Source organism: Mizuhopecten yessoensis, unplaced genomic scaffold, assembly GCF_002113885.1.
Source record: "Mizuhopecten yessoensis strain PY_sf001 unplaced genomic scaffold, ASM211388v2 scaffold10441, whole genome shotgun sequence".
Taxonomy (NCBI): domain Eukaryota; kingdom Metazoa; phylum Mollusca; class Bivalvia; order Pectinida; family Pectinidae; genus Mizuhopecten; species Mizuhopecten yessoensis.
The window spans coordinates 435725-457403 of NW_018408548.1; the positions used below are offsets into that span (position 1 = coordinate 435725).

At 35.4% G+C, this 21679-nt stretch overlaps 1 protein-coding gene across 1 annotated transcript; it reads left to right on the plus strand.

Moving 5' to 3' along the window:
• The first annotated feature begins 82 nt into the window (after positions 1-82).
• LOC110460626 lies at positions 83-15927 on the plus strand. Its single transcript, XM_021513651.1, has 5 exons — positions 83-663; positions 4993-6307; positions 8445-8615; positions 9715-9823; positions 10972-15927. The coding sequence occupies exons 1-5, from the start codon at positions 102-104 to the stop codon at positions 12439-12441; spliced, it is 3627 nt and encodes a 1208-aa protein (XP_021369326.1). The 5' UTR covers positions 83-101; the 3' UTR covers positions 12442-15927.
• Positions 15928-21679: the final 5752 nt, after the last annotated feature.

Consider the following 21679-nt stretch of genomic DNA (forward strand, 5'->3'; position numbering starts at 1 on the left):
CGGTGGCAGAAAGAGTGAAATCGATTGGTTGCTAAAAATAAAACTTCGCGATTATGTTCATTTCGCACCAATGATGTGGGTTGTAACAGAATTCCTTCGGTATGGAGTCGAATATCCGGGCACTTGTCAATATTAAAATGGCGGAGGAAGAAACGACAGATTCACGAAATAATGAAAACAACGATAATATCTTTGAGATCTTGCAAAAACAAACTTCTATGCGTATGACACTAGACACATTTGATGACCAACTAAGTGAAAATGATAATGACATATTGTTCAATCTAAAACGGGACCAAACAGGTTACAGGAATCTACCGGGATTGCAAATCACACATGCTGCACATGTTGCGAAGGAGGATAAAAATAAACAATCTGATTCTCCAGTGACATCTTCACCTTCAGATCCAAAACGTCTGAAAATTGCAACCATTCCAACAACACATATTCCAGATCCATGTGTCAGTCCAGATACTGGCAAAAGGAGGCGAATTCAACATGATTATCGTAGACTGTCAAATTCTGGATATTTAGACGATTATGTCAGTAGTGAAAGGCGTTTTTCATCAACAAGTGATTCATCAGAAATAAGTGGTTCGCCGTCACCTCCCAAGCAAAAACCATTACAGAAGCCATCAAATGGAATGAATGGAACGACGAAAGGTAATGTCTGATGGAAACAACTGTTGTCAACGTTGTAACAGATTTTGTTCATGTTGGGATGCACGTAGGCACACATCAAAATCAATGTCTGCTCTTTGGCCTCACCACTCGACCCCACCACTCGACCCCCACTCGACTAACAATAAGGCGACAAAGCATTTGCACTTTAAAATTATGTGTTTAATAAATCACCTTTAGAATTGTAACATACATATTTGAAATGATATTCTTAATTGCATCATAATTTGGGATGTGTTTTTGAATAGTAAAAGGGACTTGGTGAGTGCATGAATACATTGTATATTCAATTATATGTGATATAACAGGGGTCATGCATGTGTTATCAGTGAAAATATCAACAGCTGCTCAATAGTAGGGTTGATTATTGGAGTTCAGCATCTCTCATCATGAAGATCTTGACTTAGTATTGCACTTACCATCATACATGCCATAACTTTCCGGTGCAAAATATTGAGATCAGTAAAAAATGAATAATGAGATTTGGTCAAAAATAGTGAGATTTTTTCTCTAAATAGTGAGATTTTTTCTCTAAATTAGTTAGAAATTCGTGAGACATTTAAAACATAAATTTTACTGCATATCACATTGCATTATCTCATTTGTGTTATTCTGAAGCCTCTAATTACTTTGTTAGAGCCAAAATTAAAGATTTATTGATATTTTAAAGGATTTTATTGATATTTTAAAGGATTTTAGGGAGGTTTACACATGACATACCATCCGGATAAAGTTATCAACATTTAAAAAAAGTAAATATATCACAATACTTCCATCAAAGGCAAAAAAATGAATAATGAAAAGAAGTAAAAGGGATGTCCTTGTTACCCAGGTTAGAAAAAAAAGTACATCTCAAAACATTGGGAATAATGTTCATTTGCTGAAAAAAAGTAAATGAATATCTACTACTTCCACTATTTGTATATATCCAATGTGAAGAAACTTAATTTCTTACGTTTATGTTTTTTTTCATCAACACTCAAACCCATCCCGATGGCAAGAGAATAAATTCTCGGATTCAATGTCAGTGTCCGGTTTCGATTTTATAGTCTTGACTTACATTTCCGTTTGGGTAAACCATGTATGTGTTCGGTTGTANTCATGACTTACATTTCCGTTTGGGTAAACCATGTATGTGTTCGGTTGTATTAAATGAATTAACAGTTCTTATGTTGCTGTTTAAAATGTTTATATCAACTGTCATCACATATTAATTAGCAAATATGGATGTGGGATCACTGATTTAATTGCTTGACAGTTCACACATCGGTGAGCAAGTCACGAAGCCATGCGCTGCTTAATCGGTCGGCCAGGCCACTTTGTGAATCCATGTACATTTACTAAAATTGATCAAATTTTGTTTCTTTTCGTGAGACTGATTGCAATTCTTGAGAAATGGGTCTCACGCCATGAGGATTTTTTCAGAAGCAATTTTCGTGAGTCTCACGCCAAAATCCTTAGATATGGCATGTATGTACCATAATATATTAAATCAGTGGTAAAGGTGACCACAATACTGAACAATGATCAAAGAATTATAATGAGTTGTGTACTGATGACTACGAATTTTAGTAGCTGACAAGTAGAAAATGTGTTAAAAATATGCAAACATATAAAATATTGGTGGGGATTTGGTAGGAAATTCAACATAGGTTTGTGCAGTCATGCTTGTATGAATGCAAAATAATTTACATTCATATTTCACACAACCTGGTTGCATTGCATTTATTTATAATTATTGACTAAATATTGCTGAAGGTGGCCCATTTGACTTGGTTATATATATTATAGGCTATCTGCTCTAGTGAGGGCACCTTAGGCGAGGAATATTTAACTATACCATTTGTACAATTCTAGAATATATAGTTTCCATAAATATGAAGTAGTCATGCAGAATTGGTTTTGATCTGGACAACCTTTATCGCTATAATGTTGTTGTTATCAGTTAAGATAATAAAAACAAAGTTGCCATAGATTCAAATTAACTCATTTACCCCCAAGTCACATTTGAACCTTACTAAATTAATTTAATGACTGGGCAAGTCCAGTTTAGATATATAGGGGTGAATGACACACCTCAACTTTCCAATTAATACTACAACTGTATTATAAGACACAACATCTGGTCACATGAAACGTGCCCTGTTTACGCTATAAATCACATTTTCTGCAATTTGCCAACTTTGATCACTTATAGGCCAAATACAAATATACCTACCAGGTAGCTGTGTTTCCCGTTTCCTGACTGACCCTATTTTTTCATGCCGACCCTAATACATTTTATTGGTTTTTCACAGTCACTGTAATGCATTTATAAGCCGTTTAATTGTTAAAGTGTACTTAAAATTTGTTATGCATTTTATTAGTGTGGTCCGTGTCAGAGTTTTATTTGAAGATAGTAGCTAAGTAGCCGTAGATAATTGTGGTTATGATATAGGTTGGGATCTGTAGATTAGTGTGAATGTCTAGTCTAGGTGGGGGGAGTCCAGTCTGTGATGTCAGTGATGACCGCCAGAGTCAAATTTAGCAGGATTCATGGCTAGTTTTTAGCAGCATCAACAATTTTTATGAATCAACATTTTTATTGTAGCAGGATTTTGCTAAGAGACAGATAGTAAGGTAGTTCAGCTTGGGAGCCAAAGGAGGAGAAGAGATTTGGGCTGGGGAATTGAGTTAAACAGTTTTGAGGAAGGAGGTTGAGTAATTAGGGAGACCCAGTTGGGAGGTCAAGAGATATATATATATAGGAGAGATAGAAGTTAAAAATATTAGACTTATATAGTAGTTTTAGCTGTAGTTTGTAGATCTGTTCAGTTTTACAGTTTATAGTTGGAGATAATTAAGTTTGAAGTGGAGAGATTGAGTTCACAATAGTGAAGACTGGTATAGTTTATGACATATTAAAAAACTTGTGTTGTAAATATAGTGTAAATATAAATATACTTATATTGTGTTGTTCATTTAATTTTAACTGGGGGCAGTGGAAATTGAGAACAGAAAGTATCAGTAATACAAAATAACACAACATAACATAACACTGGTGAGCATCAGTGGAGTCTGGATTATCCAGCTGTAGGGATAATTTAGAAATGTAACACTGGTGGTAGTATAGCACTACTGTAAATTACACTTGGTTATTCCATAAACATTTAGGTAGGTCAAATAATGATTTACTTCAATGTGTCGTTTGAGCCTGCTCAACACATAAAATGTGAATGCATTTGTGTATTTATTTTACATGAATCAGATTATACATTTCGTGCCTTTCATACTTTATTGAAACAACAACATATTTTTAACAATCACAGAGGTTATCAGGAGATTTACCTCAACAGAAAAGAAAAAAAATGTTTTTCCTACCTACATGTACCCTAATTTTTTTTGAGCCGAAACAGGAAACACACACATATTTTTATTTGGCCTTTGTTCACAATTAAATTTATATTCAGCTATTACAATATATCTTAAACCATCATTTATACATGCATAGATACATCGATTTATTTTGACAAAATTAGGATTTTACAATCCTTTGACAGTCAGCTCTAGATCTGAAATAGTCGATTATTAACTGTTTTAAATGTGATAAATGAACTTAACTGTTGTGAGTACTTCAAACCCCATCCAAACAAACAAAATCAGTCATATCGAGGTGAGAGCTGTTTTAAATATAATGCTCATTAATGTTATAATTTATTTGGGTTTTTGCCAGGTGTTTATAGGGTCCAATACAGCTGGGAGCCCTTCCCAAATGAAAAATGACCCTGCTGCATTTTCCCAATTTCAGTCTTTATTTTCCCAGTTTCATTGAAAAGCATGATTATACAAGTTTCCAGTCATTATATGTGTAAGGTTCAAAGTATTACCGTCCATGAAGGAGCATTCAAAATACATCAATAACGAAAATTTGAAATTTAATAAACAAAATCACTGAAAATTGAACTGTTTATATTAATTATTGCTATACATTTTACTGTTTACAAGAAACAGCTAGAGGGAAGTTTTTGCTAATCACATTGCAGATTTTATTTTTTCCAAAGTTATATTTTTCCAGACCTGTACATGTGGGAATATATTTCCCAATTTTCGCCAAATGCTGATGATACTTCCCCAATTCCTGCTCAGGGGCCCTTTCCCAAAATAAAAAAAAATATTTTGTAGAAGCTGAGTAAAAATTTCAGTTTAAATCTTACCTAAGTTATAATTATAATACTGCATTTTTTGTTTGGCCCTACACTGAATGCACACCACAGCATACGTATAATTTATTGATTTTGTGATTTTATGAAGTTGGAACTCTTTATACTGCAGTGTCTCCATCCCCATCCAATCATGACAGACATTCTGATGTTGACAACAGGAGCGTGGACAGTCACAATGGTACGGCGTCAAGTCCTGAAAAACTCTGCAAGTTAGCCATCAGTAACCACCATGGCTCCAGAGACAAGGAGGTGTCCAGCGAACACAAGGAGCACCGGCACCACCACCACCACCACTCGGAGCACCACCACAAACATGCACATCACAAACATAAGCATCATCATCACAAGGAGCAGCGGCAGACCCCCCCCACAAAGACACCGCTAGTCACCCTCAACGGCAAACAGGACTACCATGTCATCCCACAACAGACTGGCCTCACTCTCAAAATCTCAGGAAAGAAACGAATCGTCAATAATTGTGGGGTACAGGTCAACCTCCGCCGCAGGACGGAGAACAAAGGTGTACAGGTACCGTCAAGCAGTGGTTCCTCGAGTGGTAAGGATGTAAAGATAGCTTCGTCTGGGACTTTCTCCCCAAAGAAAGGGGTTTCCAGGGTGTCCCGTGGGACCCAGACAGACAAGAAGTCTGGCAAATATAATACTGACAGCAGTAGTAGTAATAGGAATGGTGGTCACACCAATGTGGAAAATGACTCTAGGCCTCTGAGTGCTATCGATGTTGTGAAAAACATCAACACACATTGTTTTCAACACATGGACTTAAAGAAAGGACATGATGTAGGTGATTCCCTTTTGCCTTTTTCTAATTCTAAATTTAAGCAGTTTATGCATTTAGAAAAATATTCAAATGGTGGAGCACTTGTGTTACATGTTTATCAAGATGAAATCTCACACCTTTCCAAGGAAGAGCGTGTCGAATTAGCAAAGGACTATTTTGATTTTGTGTATGGTGAAAGTCCAGAAGGTGTGTCAAATTGTGTGATGGGCATTGTTCATGGGGCTGTAGCGTCCCAACCAGACTACATAGACTATTTTGCCGAAAATCATCCTAACATGACAGTGAAGGCGGGCATTTTAGGCAAATCGGACATTGAAAGTTTGTCAATGAGTAAATACAGAGAACAGGTGATAAAATCTTACCAGAATGGCACGTTCCGTACGGGGCCTTTGTTACAGATAAGCTTAGTTGGGACGGTGCACGAGGAGGTAGGGGACTATTTTCCAGAGTTTTTGGATTCATTGGAGGAGAATGAGTTCCTTAAAGCAGTGATGCCTTGGGGTGAGCGGTCACTGGTACAGCTGAGCAGGAACCTCAGTAATGATGGTCCCATACTGTGGGCGCGTCCCGGAGAGCAGATGGTTCCCACTGCTGACATGCCAAAGTCACCATACAAACGCAAACGGTATGTACCTAGCTGCGTGTTCTTCCAAACAAATTTGAACATTTTTTTCTCCAGTATTACTAGATTTCTTTTGCTATTTTCTCACAAGTTTGAAATCAATTAATTCTAACAGAGCGGGAACAACACAGCAGAATCTAGCTTATAGATAATTATTATACCCCCACAACGAAGTAAGGGGGGTATACTGGAATCAGCTTGTCTGTCGACCATAGAATTTGTTTGTTCGGACAACTCCTTCTAAAATAATAGACCAATTTCAACGAAACTTACCAGATATGATAACTACCACCTGAAATTGTGCATGCAGGTATTTTTTTCATTCTGATTCTTTTTATTTTACGGAGTTATTGCCCTTTGTTGAAAAACGCGTGCCCGGACAACTTCTCCAAAACTACTGGGCTAATTTCAACGAAAGTTTTCAGATAGGATAACTACCGCATGATATTTTACATCCAGGTATTATGTTTTCATCCTGACCCTTTTTAAAGGAGTTATTGCCCTTTGTTGAAAAATGCTTGTCCTGACAACTTCTCCAAAACTACTGGGCTAATTTCAACGAAAGTTTTCAGATATGATAACTTCCTCCTGATGTTGTGCATCCAAGAAGTACTATTTCATTCTGGTCCTAATAAAAGGTGTCATGACCCTTTGTTGAAAAAACTTTTGTCCGCCTCCTTAACTTTTGGGCCAATTTCAATGAAAATTTATAAATATGGTTACCCTGTCATGCATCAGGGTATTTTTTCATTTCAACCCTTTATAAGGAGTTATGACCTTTTGTTAAAAATCTTTGTTCTGACAACTTTTCCTTAACTTCTAGGACGATTTCAGCAAAAACTGGTTCATCTAGGCTAACAAGATTTTGTTTGCAAGTATGTTTTGGCATTGGGAGGGAGTACAGGAAGTAGGTCAGTGATCTATTTACTTAGATAAGTGTACAGCTCACTGAATAAAGAAATCAGTACTGGTAGAAGACTATGGATTGCTTTGCAATGCTTTGCCTTATTAAGCCTTTAGCTTACAGTTCTGGTTTATATAGCATTGTTGGTTATTAGTTGGCCGTTGGCTTACAGTTCTAGTTAAGGCCCCTGTTACGGAGAAACGTGTGCCCTATAGAAATCACTCTGTCTGTCCGTCCGTCCACAAATTTTGTCCCTGGCTGATAACTTTGGTAATTATTGACCAATTTACATGAAACTTGGTCAAGATATTCAATTCACAAAAATACACACTAAGGTTAAAAGGCAAGGTCAAAGGTCAAGGTCAAATTTTGCATCTTTTGGGTCCAAAGGTCGAAGACAAAGTGGATCTCTGACTTTGACCCTAGCTCTTGATGGGGGAGGNATCAAATTTTGCATCTTTTGGGTCCAAAGGTCAAATACAAAGTGAATCTCTGACTTTGACCCTAGCTCTTGATGGGGGAGGTATTTAAGGTGAAATAAAACAAATCAAAGCTAACAAATGAGTATTGTACCAGTATTTACATTTCTGTTAGCCCAGCAAATATTGAAGTCAAGCTCAGCTACAGTGTATATGGGCAGATTGCTTCTTGATGAGTATGGGGGATATATTGCCACAAGACCTGTCAGTGTTCTAGTTTATTCAGGCATTGTATTGACATGTTTAGGCTCAAAGGCCTTGAATCTTCACAAGTTCGTTTGATTTCAGTCAAGGAGATAAGAATACCATAAACATTTAAATGGGAATGCAAGATGCTGAACTAATGTTTTGGCCTAAATACCTGTGAAACTTCAAATATTATGTAACATTTGAAAAAGATCTTTATCACTGAAGTCATGAATTAAGTTTGAGCTTTATATCAGTTTTTCAGAGTTAGAAATTAATTTCAAAAACTACTAGTCAGTCGGGCTAGAATCAAAGTTTTCATTTTACTGGTATATGTACAGAATTCCACTATTTTCCAATAATGTTCAAAATAAGTAATCAAATTTTGACTAGGGTAGTCAATCTAGCTAGCAGTTTTAAGCACCGCTAGTCCAGCAGGAGATTTCAGAAGTCTACATGTACAACAGAGAACTAGTGGGCTAGCCTTATTGTCTAACCTAGGTTCTGAGAATATCGAAACCAAGAGTTTTTCTCCAGTTGTTTTAATTTTTGGTTCACTTTGATTTGACAGTGGTATGAATGAGCTGAAGAATCTGTCATACCTGCCACGTGCATCTGAGCCTCGCGAGGTTCTAGTGGAGGACAGAACACGCTGTCACGCTGACCATGTGGGTCAAGGTTTTGACCGAATGACCACAGCGGCTGTAGGAGTTCTCAAAGCTGTCAAGTACGGAGAAGACAGGTTAGTTATACAAATCAAGTACAGAGAGGACAGCTAAGGTACCTGTATGAAATCAAGAATGGATCATGCGATAGGGGGTAAAAATTTACTGGCCCGAATTCCAGAACAACCAGTTTTCAGATCCGGGCAAGCGCAATTAATTGACTGACTTGCCCCGGACAAGTACGTTTGTAGCTTATATCTGTTGTTACAAATGTAATAAAATGTGTTTTGCGCCATATTCACAAATTCTGACATCTTTTTTTTGTTGATTTTATGATTCCAAAAAGATTTGAAATGCAACGAGAACTGTCAGACATTAGTTGACAGACATCACATGTTTACACGGGTATTACCCAATAGAAGGTGCAAGGGGAATAACTCTTCTGCTATTATTGAGAATCCCACGACAGCCATTGTTTTGTATAGTAGGATGTTATCACTAATTCTGTGTTTATATCTACCACACCATACGGTCATTATAGCTTCCATCTTCAGATATAAACTACTGATTACTTAACCAAACATTGCTTGGAAGGTTTGTGTAAATCTCATGAATGATAAATATATAAAGTCGGCACATTGTGTTTGTGACACTGTTTATGCATAGACTGCAGGTGTGCACCGAAATGTGTTCGCATTCAGTGTAGCGTTTGCCACTGGTAATTAAAAGAAAACAAAAAAAAATACATTTTGCAATATATGCACATTATATTAAGCTATATTATAACTGTAAACGAATTAAACTCATTGTGAAAATAAATCATGTTTAATGATGAAAATTGTGAAAAAACGGGGCAAGCAGAAATTCATCTCAGGCAAGTGGATTTTGGGTGTCTGCTTTCCCTGTGCAAATTATTTGATTTTTTTTTACACCCCTGAATTATACAATGTGCCTAGTGTTTTTGACGTATTCTTTTTAGATATTTTTCCTGGCTTGACAATTTTTTCATATTAATTGCATAAAACAGATTCACATGTGTTATGCGAAAATTCCTGTCTCTATTTCCTGAAGTGAGTCTTCTCATTAATTGTTTTTATTAAACTGGAAAGTGTGCATTGCTTTTTTCATGCTGTCTATTGATAGCTGTATTAAATGACAAGTTTCTAATTTTTCCAGAAACGATGAAGGGCGTGTTGTGAAGGATGTGATTTGTTTCCATCCGGGAGATTTCATAGAATTGGTTGATAAACTTCATTTAGATCTCCATGAACCTCCAGTCTCACAGGTTAGTATAAACAAGGCGCACAATGTTTAAATATCAAATATCATTGCAATAATGATATTTTCAATTTTCTTCAAACTAAAACCAAAATATGGCAAGATTTGAAAAGATAAAACAATTTGACCTATAGCTTGCTAGCTAGAGAAAGATCTATCAAAATTTGTTCAAATAAATGTCCTTTACCCTCATTCAAAATCCTTCATGTCAAATTATTTGATATTATTGTATATTAAAATTGTTGGATGCCTTCTGCTAATCAGAGTCATGATATGTATTCAGTAGGTTATTATGGTATCAAATTTGTTCTTACATTTGACCTTGATCAGTGCTCAATGTCACAGGTCCAATATGTTAAAATTTTGAAATATATTTTAACGAACAATGAGACAAAGAGTAATGTTTTTAACCTGTAGTTGGATTGAATGATGAGCATTGTGAGGTTGCTTCAAATAGCTTATCCTGACCCACTTTCAAGATCTAACGGAGATCACTTGTTGAAATCTTTGAACAACTTCTAATAAAATTGTGAGACAAACTGTAATGGTATTTAACCTGAAGCTGGCTTGAATGAAGGGCTACAAACCTGGTTCCAATAAAGAAGCGTGCCCTATGTATGCTTGTTCTCTCAGTGTCATACAGGTCAAACATGTTAAAATTGTATTTTGAAAAAACACAAGACAAAGACTAATTGTAACTGGCTTTCAACTGTTTATACAATATATCTTCATCTTTTGTTAATTTTCAAGGACGTGTGGATCAAATATGTTAATATTCTTTTTCTAAACCATGAGGCCTAGGGGTAATCATATTTTGTCTGTAGCTTGCTTTGATGAATGGCAATAAATCAAATAATTGATGTGACTCACTTTTCTCCAATTTCTAAACCTGATTTTACCCTTTATTGTGCTGCTGTCTTGCAGGTTTAAAATATAATTTTATAGAACTTCAATGTACATTTTGATTCAAGGTCAGAGTTCATGGTTTCTCTTTCAACTTTCTTTCATTTGACTTTGACATTGTAGTCTTTATGTGAAGTAGAATAAAAAATAATAGTTTGTGGAGATAGAAGTCTACACACACAAAAGACAGCTGTATAGATAAAGTTACTGAATGGTGCTGTATACTGAACCTGTATTTTGTGATTTTCATAGTGTGTGACATGGTTGGAAGATGCAAAACTGAATCAGCTGCACAGAGAAGGAATCCGATTTGCTCGCATCCAGCTACGAGACGATGACATCTACTTCATCCCACGCAACGTAATTCATCAATTCAAAACTGTCTCGGCCGTCACAAGTATCGCATGGCACATCCGACTAGCTCAGTATTATCCACCGGAGCCCGAGGAGGAGGCATGCATGGACAGTTCCTCAACAGAGGAGAAATGCGTAACTTCTTCGGATCAACAGGTTGTTGATGTGAAGGATTCAACGAGTTCCACTGCAACAACTTCCATGCAAGAAAGAGAAGAAAAATCTGACAAAATGGCATCAATATTGGTGCCTCCTGTAGACTCCGCTGTACAAAGGGATAGTAAGGAGCAAAACACCTCAACTCATCCAACACAAAAAGTCACATTTTTGGCAGATATGAAGGAAAAACTAACAACACTTGCCACAAAAATTAAATCATCTTCTGTGAAACTAGAGGAAAAGGACAGAAATTTGTCAGAATCGTCAACACCTAAGCATCATTCTGTGAAGGTTGAAAAGAAGGACAAGGCTACAGCATATTCCACAAAGTTGGGAGTCTCGCCCATGAAAACAAATGACAAAAAGGAACCAGTTGTACCTCTTCCTCACAAACCAGCAATTAAGATGGAAAAGCAAGAAAGAGCCGAGGCTATTTCAAAAGCAATGAGTGCTGCACAGATGAAAGTAGAAAGGCAAGATAAAAACAGTCCTCACAATGTTGCAGAGAAAAAGTCTAGAAATTTTCATATGAAGGATGTGGAGAAAAAATCCAGCAGCAGTCCTCTCAAGGATGTGGAGAAAAAATCTAGCAGCTGTTCTATCAAGGATGTGGAGAAAAAATCCAGCAGCAGTTCTCTTAAGGATGTGGAGAAAAAATCTAGCAGCTGTTCTATCAAGGATGTGGAGAAAAAATCCAGCAGCAGTCCTCTCAAGGATGTGGAGAAAAAATCTAGCGGCTGTTCTATCAAGGATGTGGAGAAAAAATCTAGCAGCTGTTCTATCAAGGATGTGGTGAAAAAATCTAGCAGCAGTCCTCTCAAGGATGTGGTGAAAAAATCTAGCAGCTGTTCTATCAAGGATGTGGTGAAAAAATCTAGCAGCTGTTCTATCAAGGATGTGGTGAAAAAATCTAAAAACATTCTTAAGGAAGCAGGAAAAAAACCTTGTGTGCAAAAAGATACCATTTCAATTCTCCCAATCAACAGTCCTCATGTTCCTGATGCTCAAAGCTCCACTTCCAATTTCCAGTCCAGTAGTGAGATTGAAACTGCTAGGGACACTACCTCATCGGAGAACAGTATCCCTGAAAAAGTGAAGACAAGGGACACAACTCCACAGCACATAGACACTGCAGAAAATCCAAAGGCATCAGACACAGAAAACAATCGTGCAAAACAGGAAGTTGAAGTCCCCATGGACACTTCATAGCAAATAATTCCATCCGGCAGTATTTCAGTTCTAAAGAACCCCCTACAGATCTTCCTCAAGATGCAATCCAGGGAGTTTGGGGCTACGGTGTCATATGTGCAAAGCTGTTTCCATTTAAAATTACTAACTCTCTTGTAATTTGATTTATTCTTGGCTCTGCGCAGCATCTATGATACTGGGCCCACATGATAGGATCCATGTAGGCTGTAGTTTTATCATAGACACAATTGTGAAAACATTATATCATGCACATCTTTTGTTTTAAGAATATCCAACAATTTAAGTCATGTTGTGTTGATGGATTTTGTATACATGTATTTATCAACAAGAGTTTAAGCCTAGAGTATAGCTATAATGTCTGTTTATGGATGTATGGTGGATTTGTGTCGACAGTGATATGGGGTCTAGTTCAAAGGGATGAGTTACTCTATATAATTCTGATAAGCCGATGTCCAGTAATTGCCCACTGCCTTGTTTTATCAGTTGATGTTGCCGTAGATCGGAAGACAACTGCAGCTCCGCCGTGATGCTATAATTCAACACATCTGTCCAGCACTGTTTTACTACTGTGCCACATACAGATTGCACTGATTAGCTTCTTAAAATTGATTGAAATTGATATTTTCTGTAAATTCTTGAATATTCTTGGCACCAAATTTATACCCTTTCTAAATAGATTTATCGAAAGTCAATAACAAGGTGAATTTTAAAATTGACTTTTATTTATTTCCAATGGTCAAGTTTCGTTAGTCGTCATTTATTAAAATTGAATTAAAGGGTGTTGTGATTCACGTGTCACTTTAATTTCGTCTAATTTTTGTCAACATTATATCTGCAGTTGTTACTGATTAAACTTGAAATATATATATAGTTATTGCTGCTAGCAAGTATACAAGGTCAATTATTTGATTCAGAATGACAAAAAATATGTTTTTGTAAATGTTTTAAAAAGCTTTATTGAAGAGTGTACTTACAAACTTTCTAAATATGTTTAGAGATTATTTCATTAAATAACCTTAGCTGTTGATAGGCCATTAAACCCAATACAACCAACCAACAACCAACCTCATCATGTACCTCAATGATATATCGTTCAAATTGAGAAGAAATACTTGAAGTTAAAATTTAAAAAATCAAGAAAATATATAATATAGATGTCCTTTATGAAGATTGATGCAGGTTTAGCCATTTTATGCAAAACAACAGATATTTTAAATATTTCTTTTCTATTAATTATTTAGATGATACAAGAAAGATAGTTTCTTTATCTTGTCTTTTGTGATACAGAGTGATGTTATAAGGTAGAAAGAGATTTTCAGATCTGATTATAAGTACCAACTTTCTGTATGTTGTTGTATATGTACTATATCTACTTGTGATAAACCCTTGACCAGTAATAAGCCCACCCCTAGTTAATCAGATTTAACATGTCAATGAAATGAGGAATTAGTCCCATTAGCCATTTGACTCCTTAACCCTTTCACCCCAGTGTAACTTAAGTAAACTCTTCCATGCATTGATCGGGATGAGTCCATTACGGTCTACAGTGGTGAATGGGGTATTACGGCCTAGGGTACCATGGGTTTATTACTGTTAGTTTATGATAATTTAAGGCTTAGCGTTATTGTCCGTCCAGAGATACAGTGGGAATGCCTTTGTTAACGAATCTTCAAACAGGAGCAGAGATATTTATGATTACATGATGGCAATGCAACTTTATAAATAAATGTCTGAGTGTCAGAAAAAGTATAAATTTGATTAATATTGAAAATATATATAAACAATTTAATAATTATTTTCACCAGAACTTTGTATCCATTCACCCCTGCTTTGGATATGCAATGGTCATTAATCTTTCTAGTTTGTACTAGGGCCTGTATTCTGAACCAATGGGAATTACACTTGTATTCTGAACCAATGGGAATTACACTTGTATTCTGAACCAATGGGAATTACACTTGTATTCTGAACCAATGGGAATTACACTTGTATTCTGAACCAATGGGAATTACACTTGTATTCTGAACCAATGGGAATTACACTTGTATTCTGAACCAATGGGAATTACACTTGTATTCTGAACCAATGGGAATTACACTTGTATTCTGAACCAATGGGAATTACACTTGTATTCTGAACCAATGGGAATTACACTTCTGCAACTTGTAATAATTGTGTTATGTTCTAGCTTAAGGCTCTAAAGATCAGCCCCGGCCCATGTTGCGAAATTGTATAATTATAAGCTCATAAAATGTATGTGGCCCAATTGGTGCTGGGCCTTACAGTTTTAACAGGAGAAGATTATTATTTGAATCAATTTGACACATCTGTATCAACGCAAGACTGTCAACTACTATATCCGTGATCTTATTTCATGATCAAGGTCTTGCGTAGCCTTCACAAATTTTATTGATGTACTGTGAAATTTTCCGTCAACTACACAAGTAGGGGGAGATAACTGCATGTTAACACGAGACATTGAGGGCTTTTTTAAGTGGATTTCAATCATTCCTATCCTTATGATCTACAGAAACAGTGAACATGTTTATGAAAAGTGAATTTTGTTACAGTTTAAATAAATATCAACATTCAGTTTATATGTTTGTAAAAACAAAAAGGTATGAGCTTGCATAAACTTTGCTTTTTATAGATCAATTGTGGTTTGGATGATGCAATACATGGTGTTTTCAATATGTTTATGATAAAAGTGTCTTTGATTATGGTTCACATATTGATGTGTAAAAATAGTGACATTTCTGTTAGTGTTTATGATCACATTTACAATGTAGATGGCCTCATACAGATAAGACATTATAACTCACTGCAACACACCACAGGTGTAAAGTTACACAGGCACATTTCAGACTACGTCTATTCACGATATTGTTTTATGTTGACGAGGCAGCTGATGAAGTTTTAATTAGACCTGGTCTGTTGTTGTTGATGTATTCATCGTGTTTGTTTGATGTAATTATGATTAATTTTTATCTACAACATTTTTCATGTTGTGTGCGTTAATTTAATGAATGTGTATTCATATTGCAAACAGAAGAGGATTTGAGATGTTTAGTACTTCCTGTATTTAGCTTCAGCCCTATTGCTTGATAATGACATCACACATTATGTGTGTAAAACGTCTCCCTATGACTAATTGATGTGCACAATTGATATGTATACACAGTATTGAGATAGATTGTACGGTAAATGTACTGGTATATCCCTTCCATAGTTTTAAAATGTTGTATCCAAACTAATAAGTGTACCTGTCTTTGAAAGTATTCTCACATCTTCAGAATTTGTTTACGAGGATGAGACAGTGTCAGTTTGTTTCACCCATCCTACGAAATCTTCTCTTGTTTCTTTGTCTCTAAGATACCAAAACATTTAGCTTGATAAATAGATTTATTAAGATCAGGGATGTATCAAGTTTGTTTTTTAAAACTTAACGTGTTTGTATGATTGACTATATATATATATAGCTACAACCTGAACAACAAGACATTGAAGCTCAAAATTTCCCTTAAAAAATTTATGTTTGAAAAATTAGCATAGTGAAAGATAGATATATGAAATATTTAGTATTTCATACCCTATTTATAAGGGTCTATTTACACTGTTTTCATCTTTCTATTACACTTTGAAGTAATTAAAGCTAAAATTAGTTTCCATAGGGAGTTTGACGGTTTTGACTTAATAGAATTACAACAGGGACCAAAGAAGGAAATTCCTTGTCAGAAAAATGCATATCAAGATACATCTGTAGCTAAAAATAAATCAATAGGTCGTTTAAGGGTGTAGAATATATTGAAGTACTTGGCCCAGCAATATTTTTATAGTTAATACTGAAAATGTTCACTAGCTCTGACATAATATCTGATTGTACCCCTGGCATCGGGCTTGTGGAATTGTTTACTCCTATAACTAATAGCTTTAAAGGAAAATTAACAATGGAGTTTTATAAGGCTTCAAGATTAATGAAAGACGTGTTTATGCTTTTCTTAGACATAATTAAAACATAATGATGAAGTAATTTTGCTTTTATTAAAATTTCAATACATATTATGAAAAGTGTTTAAGTTTGAAAGACTAGCACATGTAAACTTTGATATAAAAAATATTTCTGAAATGGGTATCATTGTACATTTATGTAGGATGAACGTGAATTTTCTTGAAGACTTAATGTAAAATAATTAAACAATTTTTTTAAATGTCCTAAAGATAGACCTTTTATAGATGTTTACTTTTATATAAGTTAATAAGTTTAGCCATTAATTTATTTCCTGTCACCTATTTTTTCCCGACTGGTACATAGGGCTGTTGTTTTGTATCATTGTTTATTTGGTTAAAATTTACCTGTCTGGCACAGCTGTTATGTATAAGCCCTATGCAATGTGTTTTTATAGATTGCCATGTTTTACTTGCAATAAGCTCACACTTATCTGAATTAAGGATATATGCCACCTTTCTATGATACATTTTAATTTACGAACAAACAGTGATATCAAAAAGAAAAATATATATAGTAGTATAGCTTTATGCTTTGATCATTTGCAATTACCAAGTGAAATCTCCTGCATACACACACGCAAGCACGCATACACTACACACATGGAGGCACGTCCTTAAATGACCTTAGCTGACAATAGGACGTTAAACAAAATTAAACCAAACAAAACCAAGTGAAATTCTCTTGTGTGCTGCCAGTTGTACTGTTCACAGGTATCTCACTGTTTACGTAGCTCTTGTAACTTAAGAAGAAGGGACAGTGATAAATGTTATGTTTCCACTGCATTACCACTATATAAACCTCCCAAAGTTAGTTTTTAGTTATGACACAAACACTTAAGCAGGAAGATTATATACATTTGTTGTAACGTTGGAGATCGCTGGCCGATGCTGGCTGTTGGCACTTACATAAGTTAAAACTCTACCTCAAATTTGAAGACCAGATACAAAATTTGAGTATCAGCTTATCATCAAATAAATGAAATATTTAAAAAAACAAGTATTAAAAGGCATTTAATCATTGTTGAAGTATTATAATTAAAGAGTGCAGTTTAATGCTGAAACCTTTGGTGTTGCACAGATTTCCACCCTACAGTCAGTATATATGTATTATGTATCATATTTAGAACATGGGGTGGGGATCTGTGCCACATCCGTGTGACTGAAATAACATTCATTTGGAATAGATCCTATTCGTATATTTATAGATTTTAATTTATAGGCCCGTTAAGTGTTTGAACATTGTACAAGGAAAATAAATATTGAATTACAAATATTTGATATTGATGTGTTTTAAGAAAATATAACTTACAAAGTTTGAACCGTACTGATGTAAATGAACTGGTTAAACCTCCTTATACTGCCGTTCTAATTCATGACATTCTGAAGAGTGTGCCAGTATATGGGACAAAGTTATGTGGTAAATATATATAACAAGTGGCAAATCTGTAAACGATTTTATTTTTATGTGTTTTATTTTGCAAACTATGCCTGTAGATTTATTCCACAATGTTTTACATAGCATTTGAGGTATATACTAGTTTACTATTGACAGTCATTACCTAAAGGATTTAATTAATATTTGCAGAAGATATAAATTCGCATATGAGTTTCTGATGTGTAAATGTGAAAATTGGTGTATACCTTAACCCTTTCACCCCTATATAACTTCAGTAGACTCTACCATGCATTGGTGTGGATTAGTCCATTATGGTCTACAGTGGTGAAAGGGTTGTACATGCACTGGCAACAAACTATGATGACTACCCTATGTTTACACAGACAATTTATTGTTAGTTTCTGGAAGGAAGGTATCTATTGTATATGGCATTTTTCCTGTGAGAATTCTTTTAAAACATTTCAATGTATCAAAAATTCCTTGTGTATACTTTTATGATTGACATTTACCATTATATAATGCTACCTGTAAATATGTACTTTTTTTGTTCAGTTTTCCATGCTTGAATAAACTCCATCAACAGATTGAACAAATTGAGGTGTATTTGGTTGATACTGTAAACTTTGATATCACCGCCCTGTTTAAATTTTCGATCCTTGGTCTTTAACATTTATTTTGCTGTCCTGTTTTGATATTTTAGTTACTGTAGTTATCTGTCTTGTAAAATAAATCACACACACAACAAAATGTTCATTGGAAAGAATGATGAATATCAGATGAGACAAATATTTCCTTGTTTTTATTTCTTTCCTATCAAGAGCTCATTTCATTCCATTTCGTCAGTTTTATTCAAAGATTATCCCATGAATAGGATTGAACTTATATGGGCCCATGATCATCTTATTGGTAAAAGTAATGTAATTTTACTGTTGCACACAATCTACCTTTCCATCTTCAAAAGTTTTGGATTGACAGAACATTCTCTAGGATGTATGTACTGTGATCATCTCTCTGTTGAACGTTAAAAAATGTACAAGTTATTTTTTATAGGCATACAGTTGTCTTTCTAAAATTGACAACAATTGCTGGCTCCAGAGACCTGGATTTTTTTTTAATTTTTTTTTCAACTGTTCAGTTTCAGCCTGCCAGTTTTTACTACCGAGGTCAATTTTAATGGACATAAGTTTTTGCCACTTCTATGCAACATCATTTTGAGATGATATAATTTGAAACATTATGTTACTCCAAAGCACTGACATAAAACATCAAAATATCTAGGGAAAACTTGATTGGGAAGGTAGAGAGGTACCTATACACTGTTGGTAGATTGTCTCCCCTTCTCCAATGCTGGCTTTACTCACACATGGGGAACAACTCTTTTCAGGTTTTGACAAAAAATACAGATCTACCTGAATGTTATTTGGCCGACACTGATGATAGTAAAAGTCACAATATTATTTGGCTTTGTACAAGATTACTTTGTTGATATTTTTAGTCAAATTCTCAAATTTAATTTTGAAAATTTTAGGCAAGAATTAAGAGTGTTATCATCTGACGGTGGTATAAATTGACGTTATGATTTAAAACTTGTTGGGGAAAATGTATCCAAACTATTTATAAATACCACAAGGGCCAGACAGTTGGTAATCAGAATAATGATCACAGGAATAGTTTCTCTAGAAAATATTTCCTTTGTTAAATTAAGACATTACTTACCACGTGTCTGGCCCGTTCTCTATACCATAACTTTAATTTGTAAATAAACGTGTATATATAGCAATGTTAAAAAGTGATGAACTGAGTCTCATATTTACTAAATTGTAATTGACATTTTGTGTTTGTCTTGGCTAGTGCATTGTGTACTAAACTGTAAATGTTGAGTGTCCCAATCACTTTTTTATCAGTACGATTATCTATATGATATATATATTTTTCTCTTCTCTGTGTCACAGTGAACTGTGGCAACAATTGATGCATACACTTTGTGCTTGTAGAATAAATAAATCCTTGTCCACGTTTTTGTGGTAATTGTTATATTTTCAACTCAAGAGAAAAATCGTTTTGTAAGATATATTTTGGTAGTTTGGATAAAGAAGCAGGGGATGAATATATATTGCGATTAAGATTAATTCATTCGGCCAATGAAAAACAGGTTAAAATGTGCTTCCATCAGTGGGAGAGGAAATTAGTATTTTGATTCTCTGAAGAATAAAGAAATCGATTGTATGATAACTTTAGATAAGCGATAAAAGCGTTTCTGTGTAGCAAGTGTAAAAGAAACGATTCCAAATTTTACTTTCCGTTTTCCTGACAACGCTTAGTTTCTCCGTGACAACTACGGATCATCAGACGTGTATTCAGATCTAGGTTGCTAAGGGTGATCCCCTTGACAACACACCTTAGTCACACCCGAGACTAGGGTAAGCAGAGACATTTCAGACGACATGGCTACAGGCATTAAACAAAGCTACATGGAGATCCTGGTCACGGCACCCATCTTCCGTAGGAAGTAAAAAAAATGTGCCTTCGCCTAGAATTTATCCGGTGATACTGGACACTGTTCAGATGTTCTACCTCTGAGATTGGGAACTGTTAGGTGTTTTACCTCAGAGTTTGGGAACTGTTAGGTGTTTTACCTCTGAGTTTGGGAACTGTTAGGTGTTTTGCCTCTGAGTTTGGGAACTGTTGGGTGTTTTACCTCAGAGTTTGGGAACTGTTAGGCGTTTTACCTCTGAGTTTGGGAATTTCCTTCTAGCTAATACTTTGTGATTTGACTTATACACTCTGTACAATGTACAGCCTTAAAACAGGGCCACAATTGCTCGCCCATATTAAAACCATAGACATTCAAACGTGACTATGCTACAATGTACATAAAAAGACAGTTTTAGACCACGTGATTACCGACATTTAGCCGACGTGATCTCACATTCTCTGAAGTCCAGTCAAACAGCCCCTTCCGACAACTTGATCACAAATATTTCCTGAAGACTATGAGCCCACACAGAAACTTTCGGAGTACGCGATCAGTTACAGATATTTCCTGAAACTAGGTTACAAAGACATTTTCAGACGACTTTACAAATTTTCTCTATAACAAAACATTCAAACCCCGTGACCTCAGATACTCTCAAGAAAAGAATATTTCCAATTTCGTGCCGCAGGTACAAACCACGTGGCTGCAATACCGTTAGTGATGACTACATCTGAACTACATCTATGTGACCGCATTAACCCCTGTGACAAAAAGATAAAACCATTCGAGACATCCAAGCTGAAACTGCCCAAGGGACTTTCACCTCCTCCATTCCTTTGGAATACTCTTGTCTCTAAAAGGGTTAATGCAACTTGTTTGGAAAAAACATTTCGTCAGAGAAAAAACGTTCTGTCGTTTTCTCCGTGGGAATTCTGTTTAAAGTAGGTGCCAGTACACGTTTTAATATTGTTATGCTTTTAAGTAATTAATATTGATCCGGTTTAGGTAAACCAATATAATCAATACACACATATACAAACATATGTTGGTTAATCTGTCAGTGGCTACACGCTTTAACATTAGAAACCTTCGACATGTTGGACCTGTCGCCTAGGTCATGGATTAGCTCTTAAATCCTCCCGCAAGCAGGGTTTACCGGTACCTGTAAGTTAATATAATATACAGTTTAATAAAGTATCGGACATGTATTGATTTATATGTGCATAACATGTGCATGGAATTAGTCAGCATACGGTAAGGATAATACTGGATTAACGTAGCTTTATATTGCAGGAAAACTAACGGCGGGTCAGGTCACGAAAAATATGTAATATACTACAAAAACATTTGCAGTTAAG